This window comes from Sphaerodactylus townsendi, linkage group LG09 (genome assembly GCF_021028975.2).
Source record: "Sphaerodactylus townsendi isolate TG3544 linkage group LG09, MPM_Stown_v2.3, whole genome shotgun sequence".
Lineage (NCBI taxonomy): Eukaryota > Metazoa > Chordata > Lepidosauria > Squamata > Sphaerodactylidae > Sphaerodactylus > Sphaerodactylus townsendi.
In genome coordinates this window covers 18,852,526-18,865,706 of record NC_059433.1, presented here as the reverse complement: position 1 = coordinate 18,865,706, position 13,181 = coordinate 18,852,526, and the positions used below count along the sequence as shown (strand labels likewise).

At 45.4% G+C, this 13,181-nt stretch overlaps 1 protein-coding gene and 1 long non-coding RNA gene across 2 annotated transcripts in view; one reads left to right on the top strand and one right to left on the bottom strand.

Annotated features, from left to right (window-relative positions):
• Window positions 1–10,092, bottom strand: part of GMPR (guanosine monophosphate reductase) — a 37,013-nt gene extending 26,921 nt beyond the window's left edge. The window contains exons 1-3 of the mRNA XM_048507810.1: window positions 9,578–10,092; window positions 6,303–6,422; window positions 4,713–4,796 (exon numbers count right to left, since the gene is read on the bottom strand). Coding sequence (XP_048363767.1) covers window positions 4,713–4,796; window positions 6,303–6,422; window positions 9,578–9,664 — 291 coding nt within the window. The 5' untranslated portion in view covers window positions 9,665–10,092. The remainder of the gene's footprint in view (window positions 1–4,712; window positions 4,797–6,302; window positions 6,423–9,577) is intronic.
• On the top strand, window positions 9,278–12,835 carry LOC125439007. The gene is made up of 2 exons (XR_007245462.1): window positions 9,278–9,668; window positions 12,282–12,835. It is a non-coding gene; the product is annotated as an uncharacterized LOC125439007 (long non-coding RNA).
• The last annotated feature ends 346 nt before the right edge of the window (window positions 12,836–13,181 follow it).

Here is a 13,181-nt window from a genome sequence, read left to right as displayed (position 1 = left end):
CGAACCTATGGCACGAGTGCCGGAGGGGGCACTCAGAGCCCTCTCTGTGGGCACGTGCAAACAGAGTCAACCCCCCTCCCTCCCCCACACACACATGTAGGCTGGCCTGGGCTGCTGGGCTTGATTATTAGCATTAAGCCTAAGACCTAGTTTTGGGGAAGCAGTGTAGGTAACCCTGTTAAGCACTGCTAAGCCCCACTGATTTTCATGCGAAGAACTAAAGCGCGATCCTTTACCTGGAAGTAAGCTCGGTTGCTGGCAATGGGGCTTGCTTCTGAGTAAACCCTCCTAGGGTCGTGATTCACCCGTTGGAAGAGTTGCACGATTGCTTCAAAGCAAAGCCACTGACTCCCACCTAGCTAACTCCTGAATAATGCATGCCTCGGAGCCAACCGTTTTTTCTAAACTAAAACCTCAGTATTCAGGTTAAATTGCCGTGTTGGCACTTTGCGATAAATAAGTGGGTTTTGGGTTGCAGTTTGGGCACTCGGTCTCGAAAAGGTTCGCCATCACTGAACTATAAACTTCTTCCCTCTAACCCAGGGGTAGGGAACCTGCGGCTCTCCAGATGTTCAGGAACTACAATTCCCATCAGCCTCTGTCAGCATGGCCAATTGGCCATGCTGGTAGGGGCTGATGGGAATTGTGGTTCCTGAACATCTGGAGAGCCGCAGGTTCCCTACCCCTGCTCTAACCGCATCACTGTGGAAGTTGATAGAGAGACACTAATGAGAAAAATATCTGAAATCAATATTACTTAAGGAAAAATATTCTGAGAAATATACTACGCATTGTTCTCCAGGACACTTCCTTGATGTGAAGCGGGAACTCTAGCTGAGTGAAAGGAGAAATCACATCCAAGGTGGAATAAAGAGAGAATCCAGAACTGAGGAGAAGTCTTCCCACAAGAGCTGAGGGCAAGTTTCTCAACTGACATTCAAAAGTGTGATATAGTGATTACAGTGTTGGACTAGACCAGTGTTTCCCAACCTTTTCGAGGTCAGGGTACCCTTGATCTCACTCTTCATATCTCACGGTACCCCTGTCGCCACCCTCCACCTTCCCCTCCCATTGCCCTTGCTTGCCACACCCCCCACCTTCCCCTACCAGGGTGAAGGGAAGCACTGGGGGTGGTGGTGGCTGCTGACCTTGTGGCAGGCCCTGCCCCATGGGCCAGCTCCATGTCCTTGCTGGTGCCGGTGGGAGACACCACAAAAATGAGGGGGGGGGGCGGTAGTGTTGCCACGGTACCCCTGGGACATGCTCACGGCACCCCAGGGTACCACGGAACCCTGGTTGGGAATGGCTAGACTAGACCCTGAAAGTCCCTGGTTCAAATCTCTATTATGTCATGAGATTCTCTGGTTGATATTGGAGTAGTCGAGCCCGTGTGGAGTAGTGGTTAAGGGTGATGGACTCTAATCAAATGAACCGGGTCTGATTCTTCACTCCTCCACATGAAGCCCGCTGGATGATCTTGGACCAGTCACAGTCCTCTCAGAACTCTCTTAGTCCCAAAGGTGTCTGTTGTGGGGAGAGGAAGGGAAGGAGTTTGTAAGCCATTTTGAGACTCTTTACAGGAGAGAAAAGCAGGGTAGAAACCCAAACTCATCTTCTTTATTCTGTCTCTCTCTCCATCTTATTAGTAGTTATGAAAATAAAACTGATATAGCCATGTATGTCTGAGCTCCTTGGGAAGGGCTGGGATAAAAATGTGCAAATAGATAAGATGATAAAAGCTATTCTTCAGTACTTGCTCACTTAACTGCTGATTCCTGATGTTAAAATAAAATTCACAACCCTTTGGGTACCACTATCCAGGTGAAGAAGAAGCTCATTTCCTGGAAGAAGAAATCTGTGCTGAAAAGGGTTGAGCATCCATCTCACATGGAAACAAGGTGATCAGGATGTAAGTCTACTTAAGGAGTAGCATTTATTCCAGCAAGAGTTTTCATGGTCTGGAGCCCACTTTTTCAGATGCTATGGAGAGGAAATTGTTTTGGAGACATTTGTAAGGAAAATCACAGACCAGGGAAGGGAAGAGAGGAAGAGCTTAGGCCAAGAAAGGCTTGGTGCAAATAATGTCATACATCTTGCAGGTGTGATTCTCCATGTCAAGAACTAGGATAGTTTGGGCATTACACATAATTGATGATGAGAGAGGTTAGAGGTTCCAGCTACTGCTCGGCAACAGTGTTTGGAAAGTGGCAGGAAAAAGGATCTTGTTTTTTGCAAGGCAGCAGGGTTAGCTATGAGGAAGAGCAAATACGCCTGGAGTCGTTCCTGGCTGTACCATGGATCTTTTTGAAAGCTCAAATCACAAAAGGGACATCTTTCATTTAAAAAAAACAAACCACCCTCCATTTTATGTTTCAGTTTCAGACATTCAGAAATATTTTAGCTTTTCTCTGTTCTGGAGAGATTTTCATACTCTGTCACAAAGATGTTACGAATCCTATACCAAATGCTTGTTTGCCAAACTTATTTTGCTTTAACATAGTCACATACTGATCCACTGTAACTAGGGTTGTCAATTTCCAGACGCTAATAATCACGCCATATGTGTGGTATGTTGTGATCCTAAGGCAGTGGTGGCAAACCTATGGCATGGGTGCCAGAGGTGGCACTCAGAGTCCTCTCTGTGGGCACGCATGCACAGAGTTCATCATGTGATAATAGTGTAATTATTTCAGGGAGATTATTAGCATCAAACCTAAGACCTAGTTTTGGGGAAGCAGCGTAGGTAAACCCTGTTAAACCCCACTGATTTTCATGGGAAGAACTAAAGCGTGAACCTTTACCTGGGAGTAAGCTTGGTTGCTTCAAAGCAAAGCCACCGACTACCACCAAGCTTACTCCCGAGTAACGTGCACCTTGAAGCCAACTGTTTTTTCTATACTAAAACCTCAGTATTCAGGTTAAATTGCCATGTTGGCACTTTGCGATAAATAAGTGGGTTTTGGGTTGAAGTTTAGGCACTCAGTCTTGAAAAGGTTTGCCATCACTGTCCTAAGGGTTTGAATGTAGTGATTTTTACCCCAGGAAAAGTAACTATGAATTATAGTTGTTTGTGGTCATCACACTGATTTTTTTGTTTGCATTTATTATTTACAGGAATAGACTTGATAAAGACTGGGAGAAATAACAGCTAATCTGCAAGTGTTATTGCCTATTGTGTATTTTCTTTGTAAAAGGAGTTGGCCTAATACACATTTTTATCGAACATGTTTAATTATTGTGAAGGCATCTGTGTATGCCTGGGTGGGAAATGGATATGATGCAATTATATCACCTATATATTCTGTACAGCACATCACGGAGTAAAAGGAAGAAGTTTGGACATTTATTTTTGGAATCTGTAGGGTGTTTTCATCCTTTAGCTTAATTTCTGAGTAGTGGCTGGAGAGCTCCTTCTATTACAACTAATCTCCAGGCAAAAAAAATTAATTCACTCAGAGCTGCTTTAGAAAGGTGGTCTCCACAGCATTGCACCCCATTGAAGTCGCCCCCCCGCCCTCCTCAGGCTCCAACCCCAATGCATTCCAGGTATATTCCAACCTGAAGATTGCAACCTTAACTGTAACATCTCCACCCCCAGAGTCCTTTAAATGCAACCACCATTATTAACTTCTGTGTTGACGTTCTCTTCAAAATCCCCCACCTCTTCTCTCTGGGAATGTTTACATTTCATGTGAGACAATCAAACTAACCTTATTAGCAGAAGCTTCATTAACCCACATTTTTCCCCTTCCTGCTCTTTTTCCACAATTGCTACAGTTCAACATCCATGTTTTTTTAAAAATAAACCCTTTATCAAAAGATTTATAATCCAATCCAATCCAAAAACCTTTATTAGGCATAAACCAGAAGTACCATACATTCCAAGTACAAAAACAGGATCATTGTTATATATCATGTAGAACATGGATTAAAAATGTAGCAACTGCTTCAGAAATTTCTACATTAGGGCTGTTCAATAGTTTAGACATTTTTAGTTTGTCTGAGAGAAACATAAATTCTAGAGGTAATAAAGCTCCCAGATCGGTTCTAATATCATTATACATCGAACAGTAAAGCAGGATATGAGGGATTGAGTCCATAGCGTTGGGACAGTACCCACAACAACGCTCACTTTGTGGGATGTTAAGGAAACGACCTTGAAGATAGACAGAGGGGAATGAGTTGCACCTTGCTCTTGTCATGACCCATCTGCACTTATAATTAACAAGCTGTTCTAAATATACAGCAGGGCTAGATTTCGGGGGTGTGATCCCAAAATATAGAGGGGAACAGGAGCTTTGTGCAGCACTCAGGAGAGATTGGTATTCCTGGTCGTACAGTCTGATCTTTAGATGATGGTAAATTTCCGTGGCGGTAAGCATGTGAAGAGAAAAAGATTCATAAGCTGTCTTCACTGCCCACTGAGCTCAGGGCAGTTCATAGAATGTGACTGAGATGCACACAGGGGGAGATCCTCTGAAGATGCCAGCCACAGATGCAGGCGAAACATCAGGAGAAAATGCTACTGGAACACGGCCATACAGCCCAGAAACCTCACAACACTCCAGTGTCCACATAGGATATACCAAGCCCAACATTATTTTATGAACAGCTTTCCCCTCAGTTGTGACCAATGCAGCTTCCCTAAATTCCAATGAATGCACAGATAAAGCACCGACAGCTCTCAATAATTAGCTATTATGAAAATGTACCTCAAGGCATTCTGGATGACTGCTTGCGAACAGCTTCCACTCTTCCAGAGAGTAATGCTTGTGTATGGCAGTAAACATTGCATGCTAAAAATAAACAAGCAAACCAATATTATTATCATGCTACGCAGTGCCTCAATCATGCTGGTATCTGTTAGTGGGCACAGTGCAGAAGGGGGCCTGGCAGATATGCTGGCAGAACATCACAGAGCTCTTCTCAACACCATGCCACTGTCAGCCTTTACCAGGAAACTGCAGCCTGGAAGAAAAGTATGATCAAGAGCAAATTCCAGCCCCATCTGCTCTGTTCGGTGCTATTGCTGGCAAAATACATCCAACACCGGTTTTCTCACAGGATGAGAGTCCCATGGGGCTAACCCCATAGAAAGTACAGACATGGCCTCAGTGTAATCCACACATGGACTGGCTAAGTGGTTGCACTATGTCCCCTGGAAGGGGCAACCTACCCTATAGGAACCACCAAGGTCGAGGTGGCAGCTACAGGCCTATAATAACACCTCATACAGACCTTGGCAGCCCACTTGCTCTTTGTTGTTGCTGCAGGATATTATGGATTACTGTCTTTGTATCTCTCTGGACTCTCTGCAGTCACCCATCTGACAGGACAAAAGGCCAGAATGGACTCCGTTTGGAATACAGAGCCAACCATCTGCCAAGCCTTCACAACCAGCCTCACTGGATGCAGCGACAAGGGTGTTTCCAGATGCCCTGCTGTAGAGTGGCCAACTCTTGTCCAGCTTAGCTCTTGGACGAACTGTCTGTCATAACAGCACCCTGGTGGTTTGCACTGGAGTTGCTATGGTCTCTGGTACAATTGCTATGTTCTACACACCTTGTTAGGGGCATTTCCCTCTGCGGAGCAGACACTGGATATCAACTAGTACAGTGATGGAGAACCTATGGCACGGGTGCCAGAGGTGGCACTCAGAGCCCTCTCTGTGGGCACGCGCAAACAGAGTTCATCATGTGGTGGTGGTGGTGGTGGGGAAATCGCCCCCCCTACACACACATCTAGGCTGGCCTGGGCCGCTGGGCTCAATTATTAGCATTAAACCTAAGACCTAGTTTTGGGGAAGCAGTATAGGTAACCCTGTTAAGCGCTGTTAAACCCCAATGATTTTCATGCAAAGAACTCAAGTGTGATCCTTTACCTGGGAGTAAGCTTGGTTGCTGGCAATGTGGATTGCTTCTGAGTAAACCCTCCTAGGGTCATGATTTACCCGTCCAAAGAGTTGCATGGTTGCTTCAAAGCAAAGCCACCGTCTACCACCAAGCTTACTCCCGAGTAACACACGCCTCAGAGCCAACTATTTTTTCTAAACTAAAACCTCAGTATTCAGGTTAAATTGCCATGTTGGCACTTTGCAATAAATAAGTGGGTTTTGGGTTGCAGTTTGGGCACTCGGTCTCAAAAAGGTTCGCCATCACTGAACTAGCAGATCCATGGCCATCCCAGGGACAACCATGAGCTGGCATTAGGGTTTTAGGATTGGGCTGTTCAGAGGAAGTGGATTACTTTTTCAATCCCACAGGTGATATTTTTCATGCAGAGAAAAATGAAAAAGCACTCACCTTAGTCATAACCAGGGCCATTTCAAAAGTGGCCACAGAATCCATGTTTGCCACTATAATAGGAATCCCTGTGTAAGTCTGCTTGGAGTTACGGAATGTGAAGGTACGCACAAGGTCTACCTGTTAAAAAAAAAGAAGGGTGCTATTTGAACCAGGACTCAGAAGATCCAACATGAGATGGACTAACGCTATAAAGGAAGCCAGGGCCCTCAATTGGCAAGGCAGGTCACGACAGAATGTTCTGAATCAGAATGAAACTAATTCATAAGATCACCGTGAGTTAGAAGCCTTCAGTTTGCAAGGCCCAAGCAAGGCTGTTAACAATAGGATGTTTGGAGAACATTGATTCATGGGGTCGTCACGAGCTCGAAGCCATTTGACAGCACTTGAGACATACACTCTGAATGACCAAACTATTATACACTATTCAACAACAAAAACAAACTTCATTACATATAGTCTTAAGTTACAAGGCTAGGAAAATGTAAACAGTAATGAAAACAATGAAAAACTGAACAATTCTTGACAAACAGCTGGCAAACGAAAGTCTAATTCTGGACAATCTTTGCTAGGAAAAGGACTGGAATCGATCTCTGGTTTTTTACTCCATAAATCTAGCCTCAGCCTTCTAACTCAGGACCGAAAAGAAAAGAAAAGTAGGAAAGAGGGAAACAGTCAGCAAAGTCTGATTGCTAGGGAAATCAGCTTTTAGATGCAAAATCGCAGAATCAAACCGCGTTTTGTAAAATCCAGAGTGCCACGCGAAGCTTGGTTGTAGTTTGAATGATGGTGGTAAATCCACTCTGAAGTTACCAAGAACCAGGCCATAATTTGCTGTCAGTACACACAGCTCTACTGAAAGGTGACCAGATGTTACAAACTTCAGATAGTATGCAGGGACAGCCCTATGACACTAAGCTATCTAACTCTATTCTATTGAATGCTACTGACCAGAATTAAATTTCCTGTTTATTTTCCATACAGCAGTCATGTTTTAGGATAAGAATCATTTTTTAAAAATTTGTGTCTCCTTAAAATATACATCTTTATTGAAGTTTATCAATAATCTGACACAACTCAACTCAAGAACAGCAAACATTGAGTATAACATACAAAACATCTATACACATCTATTTATTTGTTGTTGGTAGACTTGTGTATAGATGTATTGTCTAAGGCTTCCACGGCCGAAATCACTAGGGTGTTGTGGGTTTTCCGGGTTGTAGGCCGTGTTCCAGTAGCATTCTCTCCTGACGTTTTGCCTGCATCTGTGACTGGCATCACCCACACTCTGAAGATGCCAACACGGCCACACAATTCAGAAAAGCCCCAACACCCTTGTGTATAGATGTTTTGTATGTTACTCTTGATGTTTGTTGTATTAGAGTTGATTTGTGTCTCCTTAAAATAAATGGTGTTGCATAAAATATGGGAGGCCTGTTACTTTTATTGTTTTATATTCATTAAATTACACTGGCTAATGGGAATAGTCAAAGTTCATCTGTAAATATGTTTGCCCCCAAACAAGGTGAAAAATTATCAGGAGATTACTTTTCTGCTAAATGCTTGCCAAGGCCAAATTTTTACAAGAATTAACACAGACGAATCGTCAATATCTGATACTAGTTTCCCCTCATATGAGGCACATATTCACTAAAAGTGACAGACTTAATTAGTCTATGCTAAATTGTCCTGTGTTGTTTTACTTGACCTCTCTAGCCAAATTCCTACACTTCTCTTAACTTGATAGTATCAGGCTTGAAAAAGCAACTCTTCTAAATCACAGAGAATGAACACCTAGCTGGAAAACCAGCTGCCCCTCAGTGTAAAATAATCAGCTTTATTCCAGATCCAAACACGGCAGAGTGGAAAAGCCGGGACGAAAAGCCAATCCTAAACAGATATGCAGCCAGATCACATACTCAAACGTTAAGACTCCTAGGGTTCAATGACACAGATTTCCAAGTACATGTGCACGGGACTGCTGTTCTACTTGCATGTAACGGCCACTTCACCCATTCCAGTCCTTGGCATCATTAGTGGGAACTGCAGACAGTCCTAGCTTGTACTGTTAAAATCTGTCCCTTGAAAATATGGCACATGTTGCATTTTAGGTGTACATGTTTTTTGAAACAGGTTGGAGCCCCACATTCTAATTAAATATAACAAAATTCTACAGAAAAACAATGGTGTTTTGGATCAAGCTTTAATGAAAGCAAGCTTTACAATAAAGCATCCAATCAATGATCATTGCTTTTGCCTTTACAGCACGTGCTATAGAAAAGGTCCCATGCTTCTAAGGCGTTCCTTGGGCTTTGATCTTGGTTCCCAAGGTGACAAACAAGACCTGAGTTGGAGCAAGCCTAGGGGGCTAATGGGTATCATAAACCTCCCTTCTAGAAAGCTTTCTAGTAAGAAAGAATCCTGCGGCGCTTTCTTGAAAACAATTAAACAGTAATAATGGCTGCCAGCCAATCAGGGAACAGAGGTCCCCACATAGCCTACAACCACTGAGCAATAGTTGTGATAAGGACTATGCAAATAATTTGACCACAACCAACCAGACTGCAGATATCTGCAAAACATATCTGCATACTTCAATGTTCCCGTGAGTGACTTGCAGAAACTTTCCAGTAACTTGCACACATACTGTGTGTATCTAAGATCCCAAAGTGCCCAAATGCCTTTAATGAAGGCTTCATAGGTGTGAATTCATACATGAAGCAGCGCCTTACTTTTTTTTTTAAAACAAGGATTTTCTGACTTGGCTGTCCCGACAAAACCGGATCTCTCTCCTATTGCGTTACAAGCTTTCTTTAGGAAAATCCCAGGCTCGGGTTGCCTGGGTTGAAATGCGAGCCACTGGGACAAACGCCTACCCCGCATGACCCCCCCTCCCCCCCCGCTCCCAGCCATGTGGCACGCCGTGTGTTTACCCGCGCTCCACACAACAATCCCAAACTATGCCCCCCGGGCCAAATTGCGTCCTTCTCTCCCGGCTGCTTGCAAAAAGCAAAGCCGCGATCCGGGAGATGCACCTGCCGGTGCCTTTACGCCAAAGGGAGATGCCCCGGACTGGGGGGTGGTGCCAAACGCACAGACCCCCCTGAGGAGTTAGCAGATGGAAAGATCTGGATTGCTCGAGCGTTTTAGGGTAAGGGGGAAAAAAAGACAAGAGGCGGGAAAGCAGGAATCAAGTGAACAAGCCAAGCGAGAGAACGCGGTTAGCGCCGAAGTAAGAAGAAGAGGCATGCGCGTTTGGAAACGTTCCCCACCTCGGCTCTGCTTCTGAGGCTGCTGCGTTTAGGTCTGAGCAGGACATCTTTAAAGTCCAGTTTGAGGTCTGCGTCTACGCGGGGCATCTCGGTGAGGTCGGGGGAGAGCGGCTGCTCCTCGGCTCCTTCGCTGGCTTCCCTGCCGCCGCCGCCGCCGCCGCTGCTTGGGGAGGGCTGGCGGGGAGGTCCTGCCGGCCGGCTGGCAGTCCGGGGCAGCAGCAGCCACCCAAAGCTTGTTTTCCTTGCAGGGCGCGTATTTATAGGGCGAGGAGACGCGGGGCAGAGCGGCGTCCCGGCCCCATGGCTTTATTAGGAAGGGGCTGCTTTTAGCAAGGGCGCCGGCCGGGGTCAGCCACCCTGCCGCCTCCTTTTCCCTTTGCAAAGACGGGCGAAGGAGCTGCGGCTGTGCAGGGGGCCGGCGCGCCGCTACGGCATTGCAGAGCCCCAGAGGCGAGCCGGGGCCACTGCAGCACAGAGCAGCCGGGCGGGCGACGGCGCAAGGGCCGGCCCCGGGAAACTGGGGACCGGCGGGCGAAGAGGTGGGGACGCGGCTCGCAGGGGGGCGGGGGGAGGAAGCCCGGCGCCGCAGGGAAGGGAAGCGGAGCAGGGCCGGCTAAGGGCGCGCCAAGGGCGGAGAGGCCGGAGGGATCCACCATGTTGCAAACTCTCCGCAGGGACGCGCGCCCCTTGCTGGATTTTACGCCCAATGCAAACCCCGGCCGCAACCACACACACACACACACACACTACACACCTCTCCATTGACTCTCTCTTTTTTTCTGTTTTGCACAGCAGCGCTTTGAATTGCAGCGCCCCCCAGTCGCTTATAAAGCTTGCTTTGCAAAAAAAAAAAAACGTTGCCAAACCCCTAGGCCGTTTCTGCATGCACAAAGAAAGAGCCGCTGACATGACGTCGCAAATTCGCGACGCATCCCAAAAGCGCTGAGCCGCGGCCGCCCGCATCCCCGCGAGAAATGTGTGACGGTTCGGTGACGGAAGCGCTGGCGAAGCGCTGTACTCGCTGACGTTGCGCCTTCAGACTTGTGAAGCTTCCGCGCAGGCCCGACGCCATTGGTGACTTACAGCTCCGCGGGCTACGGGTTGTTCGCGACGAAAGCGGGCCGTCGAGGCCATACATGGGGAAAAAGAGTGGTTTTAAGCGCTTTCTGAATACACCGGCCTTCGCCACGCCGTTTTAGCTGCCACGGCCAGACTAAGCATCTTCGCCTATGCCAAGGCGTAACGCTCTCGCCCTGACGCTTCCGCTGCCGTGGCGACGACGCTGGTATTTTGCCCGTGCGGAAACGGCCCTAGAAACGGTGCAGAATCTGCCAGTTGCCTCCCAGGTAGGAATGGGGGAAGTTACTGTCAGACCGCGGGTGATGCTTCCGCGAATCATTCGTCGCGTTTATTTCGCTTGCTGGTCTCCAAGGGGTTGGGAGGTCCCCTTTAGCCCGGAGAATTGGGACTCCAGGCGGGGAGCAGCAGTAAAATCAGCACAGAATGCAGAAAGCAAAAGCATCGTCCTGCAGAAAACGGTGTTGAATTGGTACGGAGGTACTCAGCATTGGCTATTGCAGTCAGGCGTCCTCAGGTGACCCAGAGTGGTTGACGTCATACTGCTCGTCTCCATTATACACACAACAACCCCGTGAGGTAAGTTGTGCAGAGAGTGGAGCCTTTAGTTACTATCTCTGGTTCTTTTTGCAAATCTCATTAGCTGATAGTTATTGCCTGGGAAACCACAACCTCTAGTGATTCATTTTGAATTTGAATTATCTTTATTGACATACTATACAAATTCATTTCCACAAAAGACACAGATTAAAAATAAGGTATAAATACAAAGATTAAAATTTGAGTTAAGATTAATTACTTCTAAGAAGATAAGACCTAGCATGATTTTTTGGGATTTTTGGAGGATGCTTGAAATATAAACCCTACTCCAAAAATAAGCCCTAGTTAGATTCCCGGCGCAGCTGATCTGGTCACTTGGGCGGGGCGGGGCAGGGGGGGGCAAAATCATGGGGAAAAAATAAGGCATCCCCTGAAAATAAGCCCTAATGCATCTTTTGGAGCAAAAATTAATATAAGACCCTGTCTTATTTTCAGAGAAACACGGTAGCACTTGTACTCTGTATTGTAACCCACTTTGAACATTCCTTTGTATGAAATACAAGATATAAATTACTCTCCCCTCCTGCCCCAAGTCTCTACTTCTCTTTTGGACATTACTGCAGTTTTGTTCCAGAGTTTAAATTCTCAAAGATATATTTTAGCTGCTCTAAATGTAGCTTTATCCTTTGAACATATAAACAACTCAGAAACGGAAGTGAATTCTGGGAAGGTTGTTGTCCTCAAGAGAAGTAGCCCAAATTAACTTCTCAAGAAAAGTGACCCAAATGAACTGATCTCCATTAAGCTCTTTCCATTGTCTACCCCAGAGAGCATTCCGCGTGGCTGATCAGACCCTGTGCACACAAACTCTGGTACCTTCCCATGGTTTTGGTTGAATCGCTTCAATCTTTGGGGTTTGTTTTATTTGGGCAGATGTAAAGGAAGAAAAGAGGGAGCCTACGGAACAACAAGGGACACATCTAGCATTGTCAGTGGTAACTTCTTTTCTGCATTAACCGGACTTACTGAAAGAGAAATGAGGCCAGACAACAAAATATTCACTTGAAATACTTTTTGTCTCTTTCAGAGAAAGTGTGAGTTGTGCCAGTTATCATAGAAGAAGAGGATAAGTATTATAAATAGAAAGCAGGGCATTTTGTTTCTTTGCTGCACGAAAGCGGATAATAGGCTCCAGTTTTTTATTATCTATACTTTGCAAGCATGCAGTATCTTAGAGACCTCCCTACTTTGGAAGCAAGTCATGGCCCGAGCTGATAAGTGGAATGTCTTTTAGTTTGACTAGGTAGGTACTGTATTTTAGCTGTGGGTTTTATAGAGTTGTACAAAGACCAAGAGAAGTTCATGTGTCAGTCTAATGCAGAGGTATCCAACTCTGGCGCTTCAGATGTTCATGGACTACAATTTCCATCAGCCCCTGTTGGCATGGCCAATTGATGGGAATTGTAGTCCATAAACATCTGAAGCGCTAGAGTTGGACAACCCTGGTCTAATGTATAGATATCTTCATTTTGTTTATTCTGATGCACCATTTTCATCAGTTATCCCAAAAGCATAGCCATATTAGTTTGTTTACAGAAGTCCAGTAGCATTCTGAAATTAATAAAATATATTCCAGCCTAAGTTTTCACTTTCTTGTCAATAATCATATCTGTTGCTGTCAAAATAAGCAGGAATCTTGTGGCAAATTAACACTAACAGAAATTTAACCTTGTGTAAACTTGCTTTGGCTTAGAGCGAAACTTTAAAAAATACTATTAAATTAATCCTCACTTTGTATTCATTTTATATAGAATGTTTAGAATAACAAAATCAGAAGTGTCAAAGGAGCATGAAATGTACAATGTACTGAGTGAAATGAAATTGTGTGAAATTCAAAGCTATTAAAGAAGAAATACAGTCTTCGCTAATAAGGCTAAGGTAGTTAACTCCTGCAAGTGCTTTGTTAAAGTAGGAGCAAGTAAATTGA